The sequence below is a fragment of the Suricata suricatta genome, chromosome 12 (assembly GCF_006229205.1).
Source record: "Suricata suricatta isolate VVHF042 chromosome 12, meerkat_22Aug2017_6uvM2_HiC, whole genome shotgun sequence".
Taxonomy (NCBI): domain Eukaryota; kingdom Metazoa; phylum Chordata; class Mammalia; order Carnivora; family Herpestidae; genus Suricata; species Suricata suricatta.
In genome coordinates, this window is record NC_043711.1 from 13,070,072 (window position 1) to 13,095,892 (window position 25,821).

The following is a 25,821-nucleotide window of genomic DNA, read 5'->3' on the forward strand; positions in this document are numbered from 1 at the left end:
GACGGGGGTGGCAAACGAGGTCGGGACCCATCTCTGGTTCCCTCTAACCAGTTTCCAAGACTGCAAGCCACCCAAGCAGGTCACCTCCTGCGCTGAATCTGAACTCCTAAAATGAGCAGCTCCGCCTCTAATCACGCCCCCGCCTCTAACCACACCCCCATAGCCGCGCTGATTGGACGAAGCCGGGTGTAACCGCTCGGGCAGCTCTCCGTCGAACAGTGGCGGCCAGAAAGAAGGCTCACTCCGCCCACAAGCTCCGCCCACAAGGCTCTTCTGGCTTCAGTGATTCCATCCCCTCCCGCCCCCAGCCTCCGCCTTGGCCTCCCCATCTCCTCTTGCATCGCCCTCCAGACTTAGCCTCCTGGATGTCTTTATTCCTCTGACACACCTCGCCTGCTGGCTTTTGCACGCGCTGTTCCCACCGCCACGAACCCCCCCCTTTTCCTGAATAAACTGCTTTCTTTCCTGCTCTCAGTTGAAATGCCTCCCCATCCTGAAAATCTTCCCTGACCCCCAAGGCTGGGTGGAGAATCCCGTGTCCTCCTCGTCATACCTTTTTTTTTTTTTTTTGTCTCTCTCCCAACAGGTAAGCGAGCTCCTTAAAAGCCAGGATGAGATCTCAGAAAACATTGTCTCCCCATTGCCTGGTGTAGAGTAGGTGCGTAGGTGCTCAAAGAACACACACATCAAACATAAAAATTAATGAATTAATCTGGTATTAAACGTTAGGGACCCTTGGGCCTCGTGAGAACACTGTTAGGCGGTCCTGAGGGCAGGACGGCTCGCTGCTGGCCCGGGACAGGGTCTGACACACAAGGTGCACTCAACACATGTGTGTGGGAAGAGGGAAGGGACGCGCGTCATTTCTGAAGATGACGTGCACTGTAATGGCTCATAGCATCACTTCTTGGTCCTCTGCAACTCGACCTCAATTGGTCCAACCAGTCACCTCCCTCCCACTCGCTCTCACTCGAGGGCCGGCCCCGAGGCGGGGTTGGGCGTGGCCTGAGGGATAGGAAGGGGCGGGGGCTTGCGTCGTAAGCCATCATTGGGTGTCCAAAGAGCTGTCTCGTCCAATCCCCCTTGGGGGTGGGGTTTGTGCTGGTCCTGTGCTGGAGGGAAGAGCGCCAGGGAGAGCGCCATTTCTGGCGGCGTCTTTGCGTTAATTGGGGAGGTAGCGGAAAAAGCTGAGAGCCCTCCCAGAGGATCCGATTATAAACAAACAAAATGAAGCCCCCTCCATGCACAGCCCCCTTCCTCCCCGCGCCGCATCCTGGCGATTTTTGCAGAATGAACTGATGGCAAGCGGGCCCCCACCTCCACCAGACTGCTCCCAGCTAAGTGTATAAGAGCCCAGCTCCGAAAAGGGAGGGCATCTGGAGTCAAATCCTGAGTCTGTCACGTGCTGTCTGTGTGATCCTGGGCACGTCACTCACTCGGTCTAGTTCTCAGTTTACTCATCTGTACAGTGGGATGCGTAGTGATATGTGTGAATCTGTAAAATGCTTGGAACCAGCTCACAGTCGTTTTTACAGTTCACATTCCATGTCCCCTCTGCTCCCACACTCTCCTTGTCTTCCATGGCCCTCAGTGAAATCCACACACCTTCCTGTGACCAGGAGGCCCCACCCCTACCAGACTCCCTGGCCACACCTTCCTGAATCTCCCAATCACACCATCCAGCCCCTCTGTGGTCTATAGTCTTCCAACACACCCAGTCTGTTCTGGCCTCAGGGCCTTTGTACATGCTGTTCTCCCACACAGGAAGTGCTCTTCTTCCTCCAGATGCTCCTTTCGCTATTCCATAGTTGTGCTCAACTCCTCCTACTCCCTCAGGTCCTGACTCAAATGCTGCTTTCCCCAGGAAGTCCTCCTAGATCTCCCCAGATCTGGTTGGGACTTCCCGGTTCCATTCACAGGTCTCAAGCGTCTCAAATGCATGGACCTCCATCCGTAAGCAATAAATAAGTCCTCCTCCATCACCACCGCACCACCAGGCCCATAGGGAAAGATTATATGTTTTTCCTCCCATACATCTCCTCTAGGGAAACACAGCTCCACTGATGGGAGGTGGTTTGGAGGAGGTCCAATCATCTCTTTGAGGCAGAACCATGTCATCTTGACCTCATTTAACCCAAGCAATACATTCCCAAGCAAAAATATTCAGCACCTGCTGCTTCTTCTCTGGGGGAGCAAATTGGAACCACACCCGCCTCCTAGGAGACCCTTGTTGGCCCCCTTAAGAACACCCAAGTTCCTTCTCTCCAGGGGCATCTTTATGCTCTACCTCTCCATGCAGCGCATCCATGACTCTTCAGGGAGTCTGTGTCTGGGTCTGACTCCCCCAGCCAGGGGCTCTTTGGGACCAGGTCGGGGTGAGGTTAGCACTGAGGATATCATCTGCCCGGTGAACTCCTATGCACCCTTCAAAAGCCTAGCTCCAATGTCTCTTTTTTGAGGACGCCTTCCCTGTCTCCCCAGACATAGCCTACTTTGTCCCCTACTCCCAACCCTTCCAGCTCCTGGCCCCACCCTCCAGCCCAACCCTGACTCCATAGGGCTAGGGGACATCTGTGGACAGCTCTTCCTCCTGCATACTGAGGTCTCCTTGGGGACCAGGATTGAGATTTCTTAGGAGCACGGGAAAATTGTCAGGAAGTGGTTTACTCAGTGGATCAATGAACACATGAATGAGTGAATGAATGAGTAACTGTTTCAGGGCCTGGAGTCAGTTGTCCTGGGTTCGCATCCTGGCCAGGGTGCTGAACACTGGATCTGTCCCTTGACCCCTCCGAATTTCACTTCCCCATTGATTAAATGTGTTTACTCAGAGACTTTGCCCCAAGGATGAAATTAACTAATACATAACACATACAGCCTTGGGGAACTCAGGCTTCCTCCAGTCCCAGCCCTGTGCACCCTCCCCAGCACCCAGATCTAGTGTCCTCAACAGGCGCACTTAACAGATGTTGAAATACAGGGTTGGTGAGAGGGGTAGAGAAAGGAGGGGAGGAAAGGCAAATATTACAAAAGCTGAAACCTGGGGCCCCTGGATGGCTCAGTCGGTTAAGCATCCGAATCTTGATTTCAGTTCAGGTCATGATCCTATTGTGAAATTGAGCCCTGCATCAGGCTCTGTGCTGGGCATGGAGCTTGCTTAAGATTCTCTTTCTTCCTCTCCCTCTGCCCCTGCCCCCCACTCTTCTTTCTCTCAAAAAAAAGCCGGAAACCTAAGTGATGCTAAGGACGGAAGTGGCATGGCCTCCCTCACAGACCACCTGGGAAAACAGTCCGGCCATCTCGTACCCCATCTCCAAGCCATCCTGCCCCAAGGCATTTACTGGGAAAGAATGAGGTATAGTCACCATAGGACAGGTGCAAAAGGCTCAAAACAGTTTTATCCATGACTGCCAAAAACTTCAAACAAACCAAATGTCCACCACCAGGTGAAATGAACAAATAGTGAAAACCTGGTTATAATACTAATAAAAATAACAGTAATGATGACGACGATGATAAAATCCAGGTGTTGGCAAGAATGTGGAGGCGTTGGAACTCTCCTGCATTGCTGATGGGAACGTAAAATGGTGCAGCTTCTGTGGAATACAGTTTGACAGTTCTTCAAAAAACGAAACCTAGAATTACCATTATGACCCAGCCATTCCACTCGTCAGCATATATGCAAGGGAATGGAGGGCTGGTACTCAAAAAAACTTGTACACAGAAGTTTCACAGCAGCACGATTCACAATAGCAAAGAGGTACAAACAGTCCAGATGCCCACCAATGAGTGAATGGATAAACACGATGTAGTAAAACCATACAAAGGAATAAAGTCCTCATACACAGATACAGCATGGATACACCTTGAAACATTATGCTGAGTGAAGGCAGCCAGATAGAAATGGCTGCATTGTGGGGCGCCTGGGTGGCTCAGTCGGTTAAACCTCCGACTTCGGCTCAGGTCAGATCTCATGTTCGTGGGTTCGAGCCCCGCATCAGGCTCTGTGCTGACAGCTCAGAGCCTGGAGCTTGCTTCCGGTTCTGTGTCTCCTTCTCTCTCTGCCCCCGCTCCTCTCATGCTCTGTCTCTCTGTGTATCAAAAAATAAATAAAACATTAAAAAAAAAGAAATAGCTGCATTGTGTATGAAATGTCCAGCACAGACACATCTATAGGGACAGGAAGTAGATTAGTGGTTGCCAGGGGCTGGGGGCAGAGGGATGGGGAATGATTACTAATAGGTATGAGGTCTCCTTTTAAAGCATTGAAAGTCTTACGGAAAGTTACACAACACTGTGAACTAAATGTACTAAGGGTCACTGAATTACAGACTTTAAGATGCTTAAAAAGATAAGTTATATGTTATTTGTATTGTACCACAACACAGGAAAATGGTACCCAAGAATATTAGGGGACCATGAAAAGAAACAACACCAGGGGCGCCTGGGTGGTTCAATCCGTTAAACATCTGACTTCGGCTCAGGTCATGATCTCACAGTTTGTGAGTTCGAGCCCCGCACTGCGCTCTGTGCTGACAGTGTGGAGCCTGGAGCCTGCTTCAGATTCTGTCTCCTTCTTTCTCTGCCTGTCCCCCACTTGCGCGTGCTCTCTCTCAAATAAATACACATTAAAAATTAAAAAGAAAAGAAAGCAAAAGAAGGGACGCCAGCTTCTCACCGTAACATGAGGAACAAGAGAAGCCAGCTCCAAGAGCGGATATCTTCTGTGATCCCATTTATGTGAAGTTCAAAACCAGGTAAAAGTCACCTATAATGCCAGAGGTCAGGGCAGGGGAAGGGAGAACCAACTGGAGAGCCCAGAGAACTGCCAGGAGCTGGGAACGTCCTAGATCCTAACCAGAGTGTCACCACCCTTGTCAACCTCCACTTCTGACATTTGTGAACTTGACCATGCCAAAGTTAAACCTGAAGAAAAAAATGTTAACGAGAAAAAAGGATTGCCAGGGTGAGAAGATGAGAATGTCCATCAGTCCTGAGGGCTAAGGGTTCCATTTTTTGCCACAAATGCTGTTATCTGATCCCTCTAGCGACTGATGACCTTGAAACGGGCATGGAGCTGGGTATGGACAAAGGCAGGAGTGCAGTGACCTGAGTCTTGTGCCTGGGATTTCAGAAATGATCCCCCAGATGCTTCATCTCTGGGAGTTGCTTCCCACATTCCCCATACGAGGGGTCCCCAGCCTGGATGACACATGAGACAAAAAAACCTCAGGACTCCAGAATGCTCAGAGTATCAGCCCCCAGAGTCTGTGGGGAGAACTTTCCTCCTGAATCAGACATCCTAGTGAAGACACATCCTCACACTTCAGGGCCCTTCAAGACAAACTAGAATTAATAGCAACAACCATAATTTCACAGCTTTGGGCAGAAGGAAGAGCATAGACTTCAGTCAGAAGGTCCTGGGTCAATCAATACACATGAAGGAATAAATGAATGATGGATAAATGGGCTTTCACTCCCATTCCACAAGCCATTATCACACATTTCCAGGATATTCAATATTGTCCTACAAAAGGCCAGGGCTCAAGAGAGGCCTCTGCCTGACCTGGCCTCCAAGGAGCTCCCAGCCTAGTAGGGGAGATAGCACCTGACAGAGGCATTCCCATTCCTATTACTGCTCAGAGCAATAATACAAGAAGCCACAGGCAGCCAGGACACAGGGGAGGCAGCTAAAAAGCAGGGTCTAGGGTAGAGGAAGTATGCCAAGGCCAAAAAGAGAGAGAGAGGAAGTGGAGTACTAGAACATTAGACAGCACGTGGCCAGTGACTGTTTCACACTGACCAGGGAGGAAGTTGGGCTGACCAACCCCAGATAATGAAGGGCAGCAGAAGGCCAGTCCTGCTTCCCAGGCCCTTTCATTTCTGTCTTGATTTGTTTTGTACACCTCCAGAGATGGAGACCTCAGTCCCAAGAGAGACAGCGCAGTCCTCTCTGGGCACAGGCAACTGTCAAAAAGGTTGATGCAACATGATTTTTTTAAAAAGTAGTGACCACCATAGTTAAAAGAGCTGAATGCGACTGTTTGGGGAGGACATGAGGCAGGCAGGCAGTTCCTACCACAGGCTGGATCTCGAATCAGACTCCCCCGGGTTCACCTCTCTGTTCTACTGCTTAAGGGGCTCGTGACTTCATCTCTGCAAGCCTGTGTCTTCTCTGAAGTGACCATAACATCGCCTACCTCACAGGTTTATTCGTTGAGCTACTGGAATAAAATGCCTGACATAGGGGCAAGGGTGTTAAGCTGCTGCAGGGCCCGGAGTGCTCTGGAATGTGTCCCAACCAGTGACGGCCTTTCCCACCTCTAAAGCTTTGCACATGCTCTAACTTGCCTCCATGCTCTTGCCCCACCACTCATATCTAGCAAACTCCTACACAGCCCGTAAAGCCCTTAAAGACACCTCTCTTTTCTCTGTTCAAGCCCTGACCCAGGGAGCGAGGAGCATGTGGGCCTGGTTCTAACGAGGCCCACTGTGATGTGATGAGTTCCCTGAGAACACGTGGTAGGCATGCAGTCGAAGCTTGTCGAATGAATAAATGGATGGATGGATGAATGAATGATCATTTGGGAGAGGTGGCCAAAGGGGAGATCCAGGAGTCTGACAACCACGTCCCCAGCTTCCGAGACCTCCAGGGTCCAGCGGCTACTGACGAGGGGCGAGGGGGGCTTCCGGGCGGGGTCTTCAGGTCTTCCGGTACGGCCCCTTTAAGGGGCGGGGCCAGTGGGGGTGGGCGCTCGGAGCGTCAGTGCAGCGCGAAGATGGCGGCGGCGGCGGCCGGCCCCGGGGCGGCCCAGGCGCCGAGCTCGCTGCTGCTCGTGGTGGGCGGCGAGTGCGGGTGCTCGGGGCTGCTTGCTTACGTGCTGGAGGAGCTCGAACGAGGTCGGGTTGGCCTGGGGCCGCGGGGTGCGAGAGGCGGGCGCGGCCGCGCGTCTCGGCCCGAGGGTGGGGGTGAGGGTGGAGATGAGGGTGGGGGCGGGCGGCAGCGGCGGCAGCGGCGGGATCCTGGGGGCCCAGAGGCCGGGTCTTCCTCACGGTTAGGCTTAGGCGTACGGCTCGGCCAGAGGCCTTGGGCGCCCATGGAGGAAGCGGTACCGGGGCCTGGGTTGGGCTGCCCCGCCCCGCCCCGGCTGTAGCTCGAGGACGGGACAGGGGCCCGGGCTTTGGGACCCGCGCGATTGGGCAACACAGGCGACGGCTCCGCTTCCTGCCCCGTGGGCCCGCCGAGGGGAGGGTCGCCTCGAAGCCCCGGGTCCTAGCAGCTCGGATGTCCTGAAGGGAGGAGCCGGGATAGAGCCCCGGGGCCCACTTTCCGTGGCTCCACAAGGAGCGTGCTAATTGGGGTGTGGGCGGGCGCAGCCTGCCCAGGGGATTTGGCATCTGGGGAGATGAATCATGTAGGTGCACCTGCGAGGTTCACCTGCAGCCACTTGGCGCAGCGTCGTGCACCCCACGCCGTGTTTGGAGGGCATTCGTTCCCGCATTCAGATGGGCAGGGCCTTCGGTCTGGCGCCTGCAAAATGGAAAGGCAGTGCACAAGTCTTCGTACTTGGGAATGTCGTCGTCTGTGCCCATGTCCTGCCCCCTCACCCACCGCCCCGTGCGCAGGGCTAGCATGGGGACCACAGATTCAGCTCTGCCCTTGAAGGGCTAATAGTCTGATTGGGTGAGGAGATGGGACAATTTTTAAGGTCACGGGCTGTCAGAGGTGCTCAGAAGGATGCAAAGCTCTCAGGGCCCGAAGGGTGGGTGGGGAGGCAGAGGGAAGGACCTCCTGAGAGTAGGAAGAGCTGGTGCAAAGGTCAGGAGGTGGGAACATTCCTGGCTGGGCAGAAGGGGCTGTGAGACAGTGGTGGGGGTCGGGGGGGTGGGGGGGACGGGGAGACGATGGAGGGGACCAGATGACTGTTCGGAAGGTGGGGGCTCTTTTGTTGATGTTGTGAGTCTTTGTAAAATGCCGAGTTAACGCTTTGGGTTCCTTGGTGCAGCTCGCCAGAGGCACATTAGGAGGTTCTGAGTCCCTAGGCTGTTGCATAGGGGGGGCAGGTTGAGAGGAGGGGGCCGGGATGGTTCCCACCTGCTAGTTATTGAAATATTATGGGAGCTGGGGGGCCCAGGTGACTTCCTACCTCACCTCTCCGGCGCCCCCGCCAACAGGCATCCGGTCCTGGGACATCGACCCTGGCATTTGCAGCCTTGATGAGCAGCTCAAGGTTTTCGTGTCTCGACATTCTGCCACCTTCTCCAGCATCGTGAAAGGTGAGGCTGGAGATCCCCCCACCCCCCATGTCCCAGCCACTCCCCTTCTGAGTGCCAGCTGTGTGCCGGGCATGGGGGAGGGGGTAGGGTATGGCTGTAAACAACAACAGTAATAATACAGCTGAGGTCTAAGTGTGGAGCAGGGCTGGGCCCTGACCAGCGCTGCCTCCCTTGGTCATCCACTGTACACAAGGCAGGAACGCGTATTTTTGTCCCCATTTTGCAGATGAGGCAGCTGAGGGGTGGGGGCCAGGGAGACCTCCAGGAAGTGGGCTCTTTGGAGGAGAGGCATCTGGGCTGATGTGTCAAGTGGAGGGAAGGGCCCAGGCAAGGTGAGAAGATGTTTGGAAAGTGAGGGGCTGCTGAGGGGGCCTGGAGGGTGGAGTGTGGGCCCCGTGCGGCAGGGACCGTGTCTGGTTTGTGGCTGTGACCCCCGTAAGGGAGGTGCTCGGTGGATGGGGAGCTTTGAGAGGAGCAAGATCGAGGAAGGGGTTGGGACGCCTGGGCCAGCCCCACACAGCCCAGGATGGCCCACCGAGCAGAGCGGCTGCTGGGCGGGTCCCGGTGTCGCCCGCAGCCCCTCTTGCTTCAGCCAGCCCGTTGAGTCACCTCTAGGCTGTGCAGGAGGGGAAGGAAGTGTCCCTCGCCTCATTGTCCTAGCGGTTCCTGGTGGCTTCCTGACCCCTCACAGGATTTAGGGGTGGGAAGGGGCTGGAAATCCCATTGGTTCTGTGTGACCTTGGTGTCTGTTTCCTCTCTCTCTGCCTTGGTTTCCCCACCGGAATGGGGCAGTAGCTGTATGTGATAATAAGCATGTGGTACACTGATAAAGGTTGGCCAGCTCCAGAAGGTCCTTGCCTCTCCAGCTAGGGGCCTGGTGCTCCCTTGTTGAAACCTCTGGGCTCTGGGGGGCAGACCAGGGTTCAGATCCCAGAATCATCCCCACTCCCCTCTTCCTGGCCCTTGAGGCCTCCCCTCCCCCATGTCCCCCGTGCTCCCCCTTGCTGCCCTCACTGTGGCCTCACCCGCCACTTCCTGATCCTCAGATACTTGGAGCCCAGTCCTGGCCTCTTCCTGGTGTGCCTCGTTGGCCCTCCTTGGGCTCGGGCTCCTTACCTCTCAGGGGTGATAGTGACATGCCCCAGAGGGCTGACTGCTGGGAATGAATTGGGACCCATAAGCAGTGATGGCCTCGTTGTCACTGTTTCCAGCGTGAGGCCTGCCAGCACTGGTTTCCTGTCCTTGCCTCATCCCACCCTGCACCTGTGCTGTGATCCTCACATGACCCCCTGGCTGGGGTTCCCGGGAGGCAGAGTCCTGGAGGGGCTTGTGGCTGCCTGGGGTCACACCGGGAGGCAGGGCTCGACACCAGGACAGCCTGAGTCCACGCACAAGGCCCAGCCCCAGACTCACAGGGCCCGGTTCCCCCACAGGCCAGCGGAGCCTGCACCACCGCGGAGACACCCTGGAGACGCTCGTCCTCTTGAACCCATCAGACAAGTCCCTGTGTGATGAGGTAGGGACTGGTCCTCTCTGCAGGGGGTGGGCTGCTGGGACCTGCGCCATCCTGAGTCCCGACTTCCTGTGTCCCCAACCTCGTGCTGTTTGAAGTTCTCTTGACACCCAGCAGCCTCACCCCCTCTTTCAGGAAGGCTCCCCAGATGGCCTCTGCTTCAGCTTGTCCCCCCCCTCGGGGGCGATGGTGGGAGGAGCAGGGGAAGTCAGGAAGGAGTGGAGTCTGGGAGGAGGGAGTGGAGCAGGGGAGGTCTGGAGGCAGGAAGGCAGGGCTCCGCTGGCGTTTGCATCTCGTACCTTTTGCTGGCTGGGGCCCAGGAGTTGTCTGCATTGACTTTTCTTTTTTTAAGTTTATTTATTTATTTTGAGAGAGCAATCGAGTGCACATGTGAGCACTCAAGCAGGGAAGGGGGACAGAGAGAGAATCCCAAGCAGGCTCTGTGCTGTCCACTGAAATGAAGAGTCAGACGCTTAACAGACTGAGCCACCCTGGAGCCCCTGAATTACTTCTTAATCCTTCTAGTTTGTAGCCATTGGTCCCCTTCTCCCAGAGTCCCATGTGCCCCTCTAGAGACGCTCGAATAGGTGGGCTCCTCTGATCACAGATGCTCCATGACGTTTCCTCAAGGAGCTCTGAAGGAGGTAGAGCCGGACACATACCCTCTTCCCCGTGGCATTGAGGCTGGGCCAGAGAGAGAGTGGGCCCTAGAAGTCCAGAAAGGGTATGGCAGGCTTCTAGGAAGAGGAGGCACTGGAGCCTGGCTTTGTAGGATGAGCAGCAGGAATTCACTGGGGTGCAGGCCTCAGCAGGAGGCCCTAAGGGTACCCTTCCAGCTTCTAGGTTGAGTACTGGGGTGGGGACAGGGGTGCTGGTGGTTATATGCAGATTTGGGGCTGGGAGCCATGTCAAAGCAGGGTGTAAGGCTGTGTCCCTGCACAGAGTGGGGCCTTTAATGATCTCCCCCTTCCTCAGCTCCGGAACCTTCTGCTGGACCCTGCCCCTCATAAGCTGCTGGTGTTGGCTGGGCCCTGCCTGGAGGAGACGGGGGAGCTGCTGCTCCAGACGGGAGGCTTCTCGCCCCGCCACTTCCTCCAAGTCCTCGGGGACAAAGAGGTAAGCCGCTGCCTCCTCGCTCCTCGTGCTTCCCCTCGCTTGGAATCCTGGCCCGTCCCCTTCGAGACGTGTGGCCCTAGTGACCTGTCCATCCCTGCACCCCTCCCCCTCCTCTGTGGAGTAGAAGCAGTGACACACGTCCTTCCCGTGGCTGGGCCCCAGGTCCCTCACCCACTACGGTGTGTGGTTTGAGGCTAGGCCTGCAGGTCAGCAGACATCCCAGAGACCACAAGGGGCACCCCAGCTTCTAGATCCCCTCTACAGTCCTTAGTCGGGGTGTGGCAAATGAGCAAAACCGTCTGGTAAACCACCTTCTTATGTTATAGAGAGTGAGGTAGTGACCAGGCGATAAAAAGAGACTAGGGAGCAGGAAGGTGTCCCTGGAGGGAGCTGTGCTGTAGAATGAGATCAGCAAGTGCAAAGGCCTTGGGGCAGGGAGAGTGAGAGGGGAGGGGAGGGAAGCAGGTGGTGAGTCAGGATCCTGTGTCTCTGTGACCAAGGGGAGGGCTGGGTTTTGGCCTCAGGGTGACAAGGGTCGGCCAGGGGACTCTCCCAGCCCCGAGAAGCCAGACCGAGAAAGGGGCGCTTGCCCGGTTTTCCCAAGGGACCGGGTGTTGCCTGGCTCCAGGGGGCCCCTTAACCATGATCCCCCCCCCCCCCAATAGATCCGGGATCTTCTGGCGTCCACACCCCCGCCGGCAGACCCGCCTGAGCTCACCATCACCTGCCCAAGCTTCGGGGACTGGGCCCGGCTGGCGCCCGCTGGGCTGGACCTCCAGGGTGCCCTCCGGCTGCGGTGGAACCCCCCCGTGCGGCTGCCGGCCTCCGCGGGCCTGCGTGAGTTCCTGGAGTACGTGGCGGAGTCGCTGGAGCTGCCGTCGCCCTTCGAGCTGCTCGAGCCGCCCGCGTCCGTGGGCTTCCTCAGGCTCGCCCGGCCCTGCTGCTACGTCTTCCCAGGCGGCCTCGGCGATGCCGCCTTCTTCGCAGTCAACGGATTCACCGTGCTGGTCAACGGCGGCTCGAACCCCAAGTCGAGCTTCTGGAAGCTGGTGCGCCATCTGGACCGCGTGGATGCTGTGCTGGTGACCCACGCCGGTGCCGACAGCCTCCCGGGCCTCAACAGCCTCCTGCGGCGCAAGCTGGCCGAGCGGGACGAGGCGGCGGCCGGTGGGGGCTCCGGGGACGACCGGCTTCGCAGGCTCATCTCCCCCAACCTGGGGGTCGTGTTCCTCAACGCCCGCGTGGCCATCTCGCGGCTGGCGAGCGGCGAGGACGAGGCGGAGCTGGCCCTGAGCCTCTTGGCCCGGCTGGGCATCACGCCCCTGGCCCTGAACCGAGGGCCGCTGCCGGCTGAGCCCACCGTGCTCTTCCAGAAGATGGGTGTGGGCCGCCTGGACATGTACGTGCTGCACCCGCCCGCCGCCGGCGCCGAGCCAGCCTCCGTGTGCGCCCTGCTGGTGTGGCACCCCGCGGGCCCCACCGAGAAGGTGGTGCGCGTGCTGTTCCCGGGCTGCACGCCGCCCGCCCGCCTCCTGGACGGCCTGGTGCGCCTGCAGCACCTGGGCTTCCTGCGAGAGCCGGTGGTGACCCCCCAGGACCTGGCGGGGCCGCGGCGCGCAGGGAGCAGGGAGAGCGTGGGCTCCCGGGACAGCCTGAGAAGAGATGGCCGGGCTGCAGCACCGTCCCGGCCTGCCCAGGAGCGCCCTGCAGCGACCCGCAAGGAGCCACCTCCTCGGGTCGAGGCCCCCCGCAGGGCTGAGAGAGAAGCCAGGCTCCCCCGCGAGGTGAAGAGGGACCCCAAACCGAGCGTCCCCCGGTCGTCCCAACCCCGGGACGTCCGCCGGACAGCCTCTGCTTCGGGGAGTGTGAAGAAGGCGGGCGCCCAGGCCGCCCCCAGGCCCCGCCGAGCGGCCGAGAACCCACAGCCAGGCATCCCCCCGGCGGAGGAACGGCCCTGTAGCCCGCCCAGCTTCCGGTGTGGGGAGGCCAGCCCACCCACCGAGGCCTGCGGCTCCCCCGGCCCCCAGCTGGCGGCCACGCCAAGCCCCGAGAGCAGCCTGGAGCTGGGCCCGAGCCCCGCCACAGAGGACGGCAGTGGCGCCTTGGCGGAGAACCTAGAGCTACTGCTGGGTGCCAGCACCCCCCGGCCGCGCACACCCTCTCCTCCCGGAGCCCCCCAGGGCCCGGCGGAGAGCAGCGGGCGGCTGTCGCTGAGCCCGCTGCGGGGCGGGGAGGCTGCGCCCGATGCCTCGCCCACGGTCACCACGCCTTCACTGCCTGCCGAGGTCGGGTCCCCGCACTCCACGGAGGTGGACGAGTCCCTGTCCGTCTCCTTCGAGCAGGTGCTGCCGCCGCCACCTGCCGCCGCCGGCGAGGCTGGGCTGAGCCTCCCGCTCCGTGGCCCGCGAGTCCGGCGATCGGCCTCCCCTCACGACGTGGACTTGTGCCTGGTGTCGCCCTGCGAGTTTGAGCACCGGAAGGCTGTGCCCATGGCACCCGCACCCGCGTCTCCAGGCAGCTCCGAGAGCAGTGCTCGGTCCCAGGAGCGGGCGGGCGCTCCTGGGGCCGAGGAGACGCCTCCCACCTCCGTTAGCGAGTCCCTGCCCACCCTGTCTGACTCAGACCCCCTGCCAGCTGCCCCCGGCGTCGCAGACTCCGACGAAGACATGGAGGGCTTGGGGGTCCCTCGCCGCGACCCGCTCCCCGAGCCCCTCAAGTTCCCTCCGCCACTGCCCACCCCGCCCAGCATCTGCATGGTGGACCCCGAGATGCTGCCCCCTGAGCAGGCCCGGCCTGCAGAGGGTCTTGGCCGCACCCGGAAGTCCCTGGTCCGCCCTACTCCCAGCACTGCCACCTCCAAAGCTGCCCCTGCGACCACGACCAAAACCAAGGGACTGGCTGGCGGAGACCGGGCCGCTCGGCCCCTAGGCACCCGGAGCGAGCCTAGTGACAAGGGGGGTCGGGCACCCCTGTCCAGAAAGTCCTCAGTCCCCAAGACAACCACTCGGGGCCCATCTGGTAAGTATCCAGGAGCTGGAGTCCCACAGGGGCATTCCAGGCCTAAATCTTTGTTCCCTCTTTGCTGTGTGGCCTCAGCCACACCTGCCACCCTCTCTGGGCATCGGATTCTCTTATAAAATGGCAGCTCTGGCTCACTGTTTAGGTGCTTACATTTCCAAGGCATTCGGGCAGTGCCGCCTGCGGAAGCATAAAGTGGGCGGCATGAAGTCGCTAGTGCCACAGCAAGTAAAAACGGGAAGTTAATTTTAATAGTATATATTTAACCCATTTGCGTGGAGATTGCAAGCAAGCCCACCGCCACCAGGTTCGGTGTTGCAGTCAGGACTTGGGACTCGGTCGTAGTCTGGCTCCGGCTCTGCTGTGTTGGAGCAAAACGATACAGAAGAGAAGAGACGTGGGGAGGGGGTACCGGGGGGGTGGGGCCCAGGCACAGCCTTGTAGAGTCATCTCCCAGCGTGGTCCCCCGTGTGCTTAATGCCTGAGCAGCGAGCCGTGACAACACATACGGAGTGGCGTCTACCAGGGACGCTTGCTAGAGACTGAGTGCCCAGGGTGTCTGCTGGGGGCGGGCCACTTTGGCACCCTCTGCCTGACACCTACCAAAATCCCAGACTCCTCAGGGCAAAACGGGTGTCCAGCGGGACACCTCTACAGAACAAACAGGCGCGGTGAGCCACCCGTGTCACTGCGGAGCAGGAACCTTTCTGAAACCCAAGTCCCCAGACGCCAGCCAGGGCTGCCCAGTCAGACCTTTTAGAGAATAGCGGTCTCAGGCAGCTGCTATCACAGCTCTTTCCCCAGTTTTCCTTAACGGTGATGAAATCTCGCTGACAGGACTTTTGCCACCTTAGTTGTTTTCTAAGTGCACCTTTTCGATGGCTTTAACATCGCTGTGCAACCAGACGCACCAGTCCGTCTCCAGGACTCCTTTATCTTGCAAAACCGAAACTCTGTCCCCATTAAAAACGAGATTCCATTCCTCTTCTCCCAATCCCTGGCCCCCTCTGGTTCTACTTCCTGTTTCTATGAATCTGACTCCTAGGGACCTCCTGCAAGAGAAGTCCTACTGCGTTTATGTTTTGTGGCTGTTTTCTTTCACCTAGTATAACGACTCCGTGGTTCATCCATGTTGTAGTCTGTGTCGTAACTTTCTTCCCCTTTTCTTCATTTTTAAGAATCTCCTTCCTTTTTAAGGCTGTATAATACTGCGTTGCACTGATGGGCCATATTTCGTTTTTCCATTCACCCATTGATGGACCCTTGAGTTACTTCTGCCTCTTGGCTACTGTTGAATAACGCTGAGATGAACAGGATTGGACACATTTCTGTTAGAGATCTTACTTTCAACTCTCTGGGGTATATTCTCAGAAGTGGGATTGCTGGATCACATAATAATTTTTTTTTTTTTTTTGAGGAACCTCCACAGTTTTCGACTGTGGCTGCACCGTTCTGCGTTCCCACCAGCAGTGCAGAAAAGTTCCAGTTTTTCCACATCCTCGCCAATACTTGTTCTTTTTTTTTTTTTAAATGTTTCATTTATTTTTGATACAGAGAGAGACAGAGCATGAGAGGGGGAGGGGCAGAGAGAGAAGGAGACACAGAACCAGAAGCAGGCTCCAGGCTCTGAGCTAGCTGTCAGCACAGAGCCCAACGCGGGGCTCGAACCCACGAACGTGAGATCTGACCTGAGCCGAAGCCAGAGGCTTAACCAACTGAGCCACCCAGGTGCCCCAATACTTGTTCTTTTTGACAGTAGCCACCTGATGGGTGTGAGGTGATCTCTTAGGGTGGTTTTGATTTGCATTTCCCTAATTAGAGATGTTACGTTTCATGTGCTGTCGGCCTATTTGTGTATCTTTTTTGGAGAAACGTCTGTTCAGGTCTTTCGCCCCTTTTTGAATCAGGTGGTCTTTTTGTTGTTGGGTTATGAGAGTTCTGTATATGTTGTGGATGTTAACCCTTGATCAGGTATATGATTTGCAAGTATTTTTTTTCCCCATTCTATGCGATTGCCTTTCTATTCTGTTGATCATGTTCTTTGCACAGAAGTTTGTAATCATCATAAAATCCAGTTCGGCTTTTTTTTCTGCCTGTGCTTTTTTTGTCACATCCAAAAAATCATTGCCAAATCAATTTTGTGAAGCTTTGGCCTTTTTTTTTTAATGTTTTTATTTATTATTGAGAGACAGAGAGCATGAGCAGGGGAGGAGCAGAGAGAGGGAGACTCAGAATCTGAAGGAGGCTTCAGGCTCTGAGCTGTCAGCTTAGAGCCCAGCGCAGGGCCCGAACTCACGAACTGTGAGATCACGAACTGTGAGATCATGACCTGAGCTGAAGTCAGACGCTTAAGCGACTGAACCACCCAGGCGCCCCAGCTTTTGCTTTTTCTAAGAGTTTTATGGTTTTAGCTCTCACGTTTTGTTCCATGATAAATTGAGTTAATTTTTGTCTGTGGTGTTAAATAAGGGTTCGATTTCATCCTTTTGCGTGTAGACCTCCAATTTTCCCAGCACCATTGGTTGCAAAGACTGTCCTTTTCCCACCGATGGTCTTGGCATCCTTGTCAGAAATCATTTCACCACATATGTGAGAGTTTATTTCTGGACTTTCTGTTCCATTGGCCTCTTTTGTGACTGTCTTTATGTCAAAACCACAGTCTTGACTGATTATTGTCCCTTTGTCATAAGTTTATAAATCAGGAAGTGTGAGTCCTCCAGCTTTGTTTTTCAACATTGTCTTGCCTTCTGGAATTTCTTGAGATTCCATATGAGTTTTAGGATAGGTTTTTCTATTTCTGCAAAAAATCATCCCTGGCACTTTGATCGTGACAACAGTGAATCTGTAGTTTGCTTCAGGTAGTGTCAACAGCTCGGTGGGTATTAAGTCTTCCAATCCACAAATATGGAATGTCTTTTGTGTGCATTTTTATGTCTTCTTTCATTTCTTTCAGCAGTGTTTTGTAGTTTTTGCATATTTTATTTTCGTGGTTAAATTAATTCTAAGTATTTTATTCTTTTTTTGATGCTGTTGTAAATAGAATTATTTTCTTAGTGTCCTTTTCAAGTTGTTCCCTATTAGCATGTAGAAGCATAACTGATCTGTGTGTGTTGGTTTTGTATCCAGCTACTTGGCTGAATCTGATTATTCTAACAGATGTCTGTGTGTGTGTGTGTGTGTCTTTGTGTGTGTACGCGCGCACATGTGCACTTAACTTTAGAGTTTTCTACACATAAGAGCATATCATCTGTGATCAGAGATAAGTTTAAGTTTTTCTTTTCTAATGTAGATATTTTTTCTTTTTCTTGCCTGATTGCTCAGGCTAGCACTTCTAGTACTGTGTGAACTAGAAGTGGCAAAAGCCAACATTCTTGCCTTGTTCCTGCTCTTAGAAAAAAAGCTTGTATGATGTGAGCTGTGGATTTTTCATGTATGGCTTATATTACGTTGAGGCAGTTTCATGCTATTCATAATTTGTTGAGGGTTTGTATCATAAAAGAGGGTTGAATTTTTTCAAATGCCTTTTTTACAACAATTGAAATGGTTGTGTTTTATTCATTCTGTTAATGTGGTACATTGGGTTGATTTTTCTTTTCTTTTTAAGACTATTTTTTAAGTAAATCTCTACACCCAGTGTGGGCTCAAACTCACAATGCTGGGCTCAAGAGTCACTAGCCAGCCACACACACACACACACACACACACACACACACACACATATGTATCCCATATATATACATACTTTATTTTAAGAGTTCATTTTTTGGAACGTCTAGGTGGCTCAGTCAGTTAGGTGTCCAACTTTAGCTCAGGTCATGATCTCAGGTCCATGAGTTCAAGCTCTGCATCAGGCTCTGTGCTGACAGAAGCCTTGAGCCTGTTTCAGATTCTATGTCTCCTTCTGTCTCTGCCCCTCTCCCTCTCACACTCTCTCTCAAAAATAAATAAACATTTAAAAAAATTTTAAGATTTCATTTTTAAGTAATCTCTACACCCACTGTGTGGCTATATTGATTTTTCATATGTTGAGCCATCCCTGCATCCCAGGGATTCTGACTGATCACAGTGTCTGATCCTTTTAACATGCTGCTGAATTTGTCCTGCTAATATTTGTTGAAGATTTTTGCTTCACGGTTCATAAGGGATATTGGCCTGTAGTTTTCTTTTCTTCATAGTGTCTTTGACTTGGTATCAGGGCAATGATGGCCTCCTAGAACGAGTTAGGACACGTTCCTTTCTCTTCAGTATTTTTGGTAAAGTTGGAGAGGGGTCAAAGTTTGTTCCTTAGACGAGATCGGGCGTGTTCAGGGTGGTATGGCCGTAGACAGTTTGTTCTTCTTTAAACGTTTGGTAGAAACTTAATGAAGCTCAGGAGGGTTTTGATTACTGATTCAATCTCCTTACTAACAATAGATCTATTTAGCTTTTCTGTGTCTTTTTTTGTTGTTGGTTTTTTGTTTTTTTTTTTTTTTTTCATTTTTGAGAGGCAGAGAGAGACAGCAGGAGCAGGGGAGGGTCAGAGAGAGAGGGAGATACAGAATCCAAAGCAGGCTCCAGGTCTGAGCTAGCTGTCAGCACAGAGCCCGATGTGGGTCTCGAACCCATGAACCGTGAGATCATGACCTGAGCCAAAGTCAGACGCTTAAGCGACTGAGCCACCCAGGCGCCCCTAGCTTTTCTGTTTTTGTGATTCAGTCTTGGTGGGTGTTGTGTTTCTGGGCGTTTGTCCGTTTCTTCTAGGTTGTGTGGTTTCTCGGTTGCACAGATGTTCACAGTGCTCTCGAAATGCTTTTTATGTCTGTAGAGTAGGTCGTGGCGTCCCCCTCTTATTTCTGACCTTATCAATTCGGGTCTTCTCTCTTAGTCTAGCTAAACAGCTCTTGGGTTTGTTAATCTCTTTAAAGGACCAACTCGTGGTTTTGTTGGTTCTTTTGTGTTTTTCTGTTCTCAATTTTTATTTATTTAGTTAAAAAATTATTTTTTAATGTTCTTATTTATTTTTGAGAGAGAGAAAGATCGCGTGAGCAGGGGAGGATTAGAGAGAGGGAGACACCGAATCCGAAGACAGACTCCAGGCTCTGAGTCCGATGCGGGGCTCAAACCCACGAACCGTGAGATCATGACCTGAGCCGAAGTCAGATGCTTAACCGACTGAGCCCCCCACAGGTGCCCCACTGTTCTCAATTTTTAAAATCCTCTGCTCTAATCTTAATCATTTCCTTTTCTCTGTTAGCTTTGGATTTACTTTTTTTCCCCCTGGTTCCTTAGGTTAAAAGTTAGGTTGTTGGATGGAGATACACTTTTTTAATATAGGCATTTATACGTAGAAACTTTCCTTTTATCTGTTTTCTCTCAAAGAGCTTCTCTTTCTGCAGTGTGTCTCTGCGGTCATCCGACTTGGAATTTGTGAGCTTCTTAGGTGTTTCCTAGATCGCCTTTCATCAGATATGGGAAGTTTGGGGATTATTTCTTCAAATAATCGTTCTGCCCCTCTCTCTCCTCCTGGGACTCCACCTGTGTGTGTTGGCCCTCTCGGCGGCGTCCACTTTCTTCGGTCTTCCTGCTTTCTCCCCGTCCCTCGGACTTGAGAATTGCCATTGTCCTCTCGGAAGTCACTGTTCCCATCATGCACTGAATTCCTCTGGGGAACGTTTCATCTCAGCTAGTGTCCTTTGCAGCTGCGGAATTTCTTTGCGGCCTGTCGTTCTGTTTTCTCTGTCCTCAGTGCTGTTCCTGTTTTATTCACGCCGTGTTTTCTTGCACGTCCTCCTTTCTGTGAGCATCAGTAAGACCGTCGTTGTAACGTTTTTGCCCAGTAAGCCCACTGTCTGGCCTTCCTCGGGGGTGGTTTCTGGTGATTTTTCTTACGTTGGGCTCTCCTTTTCCTGTTGCTGTGTACGCCTTGTGATTTTTGCTGCTGTTGTTGTTGAAAACTGGACATTTGAGTTGAGTAACGCGCTAACTCCGGAGATCCGAATCTCCCCCTTCCCCAGGGGAAGGTTTGTGTGGCTTCTGTGTTTAATTATCATGTGCTGCTTCTGTGCTGGGATCGGTCCGAGGTGGAAACTGAGGGCCGTATCAAAGCCTCACGGAGCCTGCACCATTCCCTGGGCGTGTGTGATTTTCCTAAATCTCCCATATATGCAGTGGCTTTGATTTTTTATTAAGTGTTAATGTCAATTCCAGTATAGTTACCAGCTATGTCAGTTCAGGTGTACAATGTAGTGATTCAGTGCAGGGGCTTTTGAAGGGCTTAGTCCTTACACGTGTGGCTCCTTAAAAGGAGAAAAAGTGAAAAATGAAGTGGGGGAGGGGGAGGGTACAGGGGAGAAAAAGAGGAAAAAAGGCTCCGTCCTTTGGATCTGCTGGAAGTCCAGGAGACGTGGCCAGCACGCCTGCTGTGTGGATGGAGAGACAGACTTCTAGTGCTTTCTGCCTCACCGTCATCCCCGAGTCCTCCCTCCGAGTTCAGTCTGTCACGCGTGCTGCTAGAGCACAATACTCCAGTGCACCCTCAGTATGAACGATTACTAGCTAATTCCCCTTCCCGTGGCTGCGCTGGGTCCTGGCACCAAACCCCAGCTCATCTCAGCTCGTCCCTGCCGTGTCCCAGGGCTCGGTGACCGCCGCGGAGGGCACTGCCGGCCTGGAAGTGCCGGGGTGGTGGGGAAGCTCCCGTGACAGCTGGCGGTGATGCTGACTTGAGCCGGTGTCCCTGAGTGCTTGCTCGCCTGTTCCAGGTGCCTTGGTGGCCCTGTCCTCCGGAAGCTGACCGATATTCCAGGCTTCTCTCGCCCCGGGGCTTGTCTTTGGTCCCCAGCCTCAGTGCCCCTGAGCTGCCACCCCTAATCCTTCTTGGGCGCTTTCAGGAGAGGGACCTGGTGGGCGTGAGCTTTAACAAGGCGGCCACCCAGTCCCCTGGCCGAGGCTGGGAGTCATCTGAGGCCCTGTCTGCTGGGGCCTTTGGCCACTTGGGGTCTTCTCCTCTCGCTGCCTCGGACAGACTGATCCTTTGCTAGTGTCAGTAGACTGTGTCCTAAAAGGAGCCAGAGGGTGAACATCCCAGCTTTGCAGGCCAGATGCTGTCTGTCCCAGCACCGTGACCCCGTGCCACAGAGCAGCAGCTCTGCGTGGAACTGAAGGGGCCTTCTGGTAAAACTGCCTTTACAGAGGCAGGCGCTGCCAGTCCCTGCCCCGCCCTGTCCTCCTGCCCTGCGGCCTCCGCCTGCCTCCCCTGCCCCTTTCCCCTCATCTTCTCTTTGTCGTTCCCCCTCTGCTGCTCCCCTCTCCCTCATGCTTATCATGGTCATGGCGGTGGTCTCTTCCCGAGTCTCAAAATGCTCACCACCCCTGTTCCCCGCTATGGGGGGGATGCCGCCTGCCCAAAGCTAGGGGAGTCGTTCGCTCCGCCAATGCCGCGGCGGCCCTCTGTGTCCACCCCCGGAGCCGGGCAGTGTTTGCTGGCCAGTGATGTTAGGCCTCTGGCCAGTCTCCTGTGCCTCAGATCCAGGCTTGTCCTCAGTTAGTTGACTATGATTATGAGACACTTGCCCGGGATGGGGGGGCTCATTCCCCTTTGCATAGGCTCTGAGTTCAGGGCCATGGGTGAGGCTCTGAAAGCAGTGCCACTTCGGGCCTCCTCTTGCAATTCTGTCCCTCCCACACCCACTCTGCCGCCCCGCTGCCCTTGGGGGCAGAGATTTTTGTCTGTCTCAGTCACTGGCACGTCCCCAGTGACTGAAGCCAAGGAGGGCTCGATAAATGCCCCATGAGTAATCGAGCAGACGGAGGCTGCAGAAGCAGCAGATTGTTCTAGATACTGGCTGCTTTGGGAGCTTCAGCTCTAAAACCCCCTCTTTCTGGAAGTCCTCCCTGATTGCCCCCTCCTACCCTTCTTAGCTCTGGCCCTGGGTATGTCTGTGTCCAGGGACCAGCCAGGGAGGGTCTGGGCACCGAGGATGTGGCCAGGGGTCTCTGCAGGGTTTGCTGAGTAACTAACTGCCCATGGCACGGGGAGCTTGTCAACTGTGAGCTGGTGAGATCAGGCCTCCCCCTGCGGACGGAGCCACTTGGAGAGATGTAGGCAGAGGTGAGAGCCCCTGCCCAGGCCCTGGGCCCCAGGAGCTCAGGACTGACTCCTTCCTTCTTGCCCCCAGGGCCAGCGGGTAGCCGGCCAGGTGGGTCAGCAGCCCCCCCTGGCTCCCCTGTCTACCTCGACCTGGCCTACCTGCCCGGTGGGCGCAGCGCCCGGCTGGTGGACGAGGAGTTCTTCCGACGGGTGCGGGCGCTCTGCTACGTCATCAGCGGCCAGGACCAGCGCAGGGAGGAGGGCATGCGGGCTGTCCTGGACGCGCTACTGGCTGGCAAGCAGCAATGGGACCGAGACCTCCAGGTGCGTGACCCCCCCTGGGACCTCAGACTTGGCAGAAGGTCGGGCCACACGCCTCCCTGGTGTGTTCCCGTTGAATGTAGTCCTGTGAGGTCTTGACCTTCACCTACCCACAGAAGAGGGACTGGGGCTCAGATTGAGCTGTGTCCCCAAGGCCACGGAAAGGAAAGCAAGTTCAGAAGCTCCACCAGCTCTCAGGACTCTGTCCCCTGTTGTCCACGTCGTCTGTGTGAGGGAGCCGGGTGAGGGTGTGGGGCAGGACTGGTGTGATCCCCGTCCCTGACCCCTGGGCTTTTAACCATCCCGGTCATGAGAATTGGCCAGGACAAATAAGCGAGGGGTCTGTGTGGCTGTGAAAGCCGAGTTGGTCCTGTGGACTGGGGTTGTCCCCCAAGGAAGCCGGGGAGCACGTCCTTGAAGGGCAAGGCACGTCTGGGTTGAAGAAAGAGCTTCCGGGTCCCTGGCCACCCATTTGGTGTGGGAGGGGCCCACAGCCAGCCTTTCAGGGAGCATGCATGGCCCCTGTCCCCCACCCCCCTAGCTTGTTGAGAGCCAGGAGGGAGAGTCCTGGGCATCGGGTGGAGTTAGAGCAAGCTTAGGTGTGCAATGGAGGAGCCAGAGAAAGGCCTGGCCTCCTGTGTTGTGAGAGGGTCCTTTGGGTGCCGTGGGGACAAGAAAGGGCCTCAGGGAAGGGCTGTCCGCCAGCTGCAGACACCAGGCAAGAGCGAAGGGAAGCAGAGCAAATGCAGTCAGAGAAGAAGGGTCTCAGACACCGGGAATGGAGCAGGGCGGCTGGGCCCAGTGCTCGGAGGTGTTCCCACTCACCGTCAGTCTATCTGTCCCCCCACAGGTGACCCTGATCCCCACCTTCGATTCGGTGGCGATGCATGAGTGGTACGAGGAGACGCACGCTCGGCACCAGGCACTGGGCATCACCGTGCTGGGCAGTAACAGCACCGTGTCCATGCAGGACGAGGCCTTCCCTGCCTGCAAGGTCGAGTTCTAGCTCTGGCCCCGACGCCCATCCCCTCGCCCGGCACCCGCCCCAGTCCTGAGACTCACCTGCATCAGAAATAAACCAGGTACTCCACCGGCTGCGGCCTCAGTTCCTTCTGCTGGCGGCAGACTTGGCAGCGTCTGGGACAGTCATCACCGCTGTGTCGGCCTCTGGTTTGGGGAGGAACCCCCAGTAGCCCCCAGGTCAGGCGTCCTCTGGCCTCCATGTCGCCAAGGGGAAGACCCGAGCCCCGGGGAGGGTGTGCCTTTCTGGTAATGACCACTGGCAGCTGGGGCTCGCTGCTGACCGTGGCCCTCCAGCCTGAGCCAGCAAATGTGGGGTGCTGATTTTACCAGCGGGGAAGCTGGGGCGCCCAAGAGCTGGACCCACACCATGTGAGAGGGACCAGGTGAGATGGGACCCCGGGCTCTGTGCTCCAGAGCTACAGAATCTCTGTTACAAGGCAGGAGATCACACGCTACGGGGAGGTCTTAAAGGAGAATCAAACCCAGAGATTACAAAACCTCAATTCCTGGAGCACCCCTTCCCTGCTCCCTGCACGCTCGGAGACACCTAAATAGGACATTAGGTGAGACGGCACACATCCTGGGTCGAATGGCGCCCCAAAGAGCGTATGTCTGAGTCCTGACACCTGAAATCTGTGAGTGTGACCGTGTCTGCAGGAAGGGATTTTCAGATGCAGTTAAGTAAAGGGTCCTGAGATTTCTGGATGGGCCCTAAATCCAGTGACTGGTGTCTTTAGAGGAGGTGACACAGAGGGGAAGGCCGCATGGAGATGGAGGCAGAGACTGGGGTGATGGGCTAATGGGGCCACAGCCGAGGAACGCTGGAGCCCCAGAAGCTGGTGCGGAGTGATCCTCCCCCAGAACTTTCTGAAGGAACCGACTCTGCGGACACCTTGATTTCAGAGCTGGGCCTCCGGAACGGCATGGACGAACTGTTGTGTGTGGGACTTTGTGACGGTCCCTAAGAGGCTCTGAGCCAGTCGGCATGGCTCGCTCCCCTGGGCGCGGTGGCCTGAGTCCCTGTGTGTGGCTGCGTAGGTGTCCCGGTGCAGACGGCTTCCTCTGGCCGTGACGGGCCCTGGCTGGGTGCGGCCGGGCTGCTGTGGGCGACAAGGCGGCTCCCACGACAGACACCTCCTGCCTGCGGCTCTAGAGGCTGGAGGGCTGGGACCAGGGTGCTGGCGCTGTCGGGTCTGCTGGGCCCCTGCCCTCTGGCTGTGCCCTCGTGTGGGGAAGGAGGGATGTGGGGACACGTCCTCTCATGGCCCCTCCTTAGGCAGCACCAACCCTGTAACGGGACCCCACCCGGTGAGCTCCACTACCTAAGGATCTCCCAAAGCGCCCCCCACAAACCCCATGGCCTTGGGGAACTGGGCTGACACATAGGAAATTAGGGGGCGGGGTTTGCACTCGTGGGTCTCAGCATCAACGGCCAGTGCCGTGGCTGGATGGGCCCTGTGGTTCTGATGACAAGACGCCCTTCCGCCAGACAACCATCGGGAAACTGAAAAAAATATTTCTCACTTACAAGACCTGTCCAGCGCCCCCAGGGCTACCCGGCCAGCGGGGAGGGGGACTGAGACTAACTGCCTGTTAACTCAGGCGGGGCCTCTGCTCTTACTGGATCCAGGGTGCGGGCCTCAGGTTTTCAGGGCTTGTAGTTTATTGGTGAACTTAAAACCTCCCAGTGGCAGTTTAAAGGGGTTTGGGGGGGGGGGGGACCCAAGTGGCCCAGAAGGCCAGTTATCAAAATCAACCAACACCTCTAAAAGGAGGAGCCCGGAGGAGCCCCTCCCCCATTCCTGTAGAAACAAACTGGGTTCGCACCACAGGGGGCCTGGAGCCATTGGGGCGGCGGCACACAGGGACCTGTCCACCTACAGAGGGTGGGCTTGCGGAATCCGACTACTTCATGTGGCAGCCGCCCAGCCGCCGTCCCACTGTCTTCGTGTGGGATGTCAGGACTGGGCAAGGCCGGGCGGTCAGGAAGGGCAGGCGGACTCAAAGAGGACCGGCACCCACGGGGACAGGACCCACGAGGGCGCTGCGGGTGATGCCGCGGCCACGGTCAATGCGCACCCAGCCCGGGGACAGATGCGGCAGGCGTCTGGGGAGCTGCCCAGAGCCTGGGACCTGGGTCTGCGACCCTGCCCTCACTTTGTTGTCGCTGTACCCTCCGGTCACGGCTGTGAACTGGGAAAGCGGAAGTGCTGTGATCGGGAGCAGGAGCGCACCCAGCCCCGAGGGGCATGCGGAGCAGAGCCACGCATGCGGGGTTACGGCCGGCCGGCCGTTTTCCTGTTGTCAGGTTAAGGGTGGGCTGCTGTTGGTAACCCTGGCAACCCTGGCCGGTGCGTCATTTTGGCCAGACTGGTGCCTGACAGGTGCCGCCTCCTGTTCTCTCTTCATTCCTTCTATCACCAGGGAGGGTTTCCCATTGGTACTGTTTAATTAGCTGCTCCGTTTTATTACATGTGTTTTTTAA

At 55.7% G+C, this 25,821-nt stretch overlaps 1 protein-coding gene across 1 annotated transcript; it reads left to right on the forward strand.

The window, feature by feature from the left end:
- The first annotated feature begins 6,778 nt into the window (after positions 1–6,778).
- Positions 6,779–24,863, forward strand: MAP1S (microtubule associated protein 1S). Its single transcript, XM_029917477.1, has 7 exons — positions 6,779–6,900; positions 8,176–8,277; positions 9,711–9,793; positions 10,766–10,906; positions 11,572–13,924; positions 22,081–22,316; positions 23,164–24,863. Exons 1-7 carry the CDS (start codon positions 6,780–6,782, stop codon positions 23,317–23,319), a joined length of 3,192 nt encoding a protein of 1,063 aa, XP_029773337.1. The 5' UTR covers position 6,779; the 3' UTR covers positions 23,320–24,863.
- The last annotated feature ends 958 nt before the right edge of the window (positions 24,864–25,821 follow it).

What these genes read in the sequence shown, in the direction of transcription:
- MAP1S (XM_029917477.1), top strand. Translation starts at nt 6,780, where the DNA reads ATGGCGGCGGCGGCGGCCGGCCCCGGGGCGGCCCAGGCGCCGAGCTCG. An exon ending in GCTGGAGGAGCTCGAACGAG is followed by an intron (nt 6,901 to 8,175) that starts GTCGGGTTGGCC and finishes CCCCGCCAACAG; the next exon opens with GCATCCGGTCCTGGGACATC. An exon ending in AAGTCCTCGGGGACAAAGAG is followed by an intron (nt 10,907 to 11,571) that starts GTAAGCCGCTGC and finishes CCCCCCCAATAG; the next exon opens with ATCCGGGATCTTCTGGCGTC.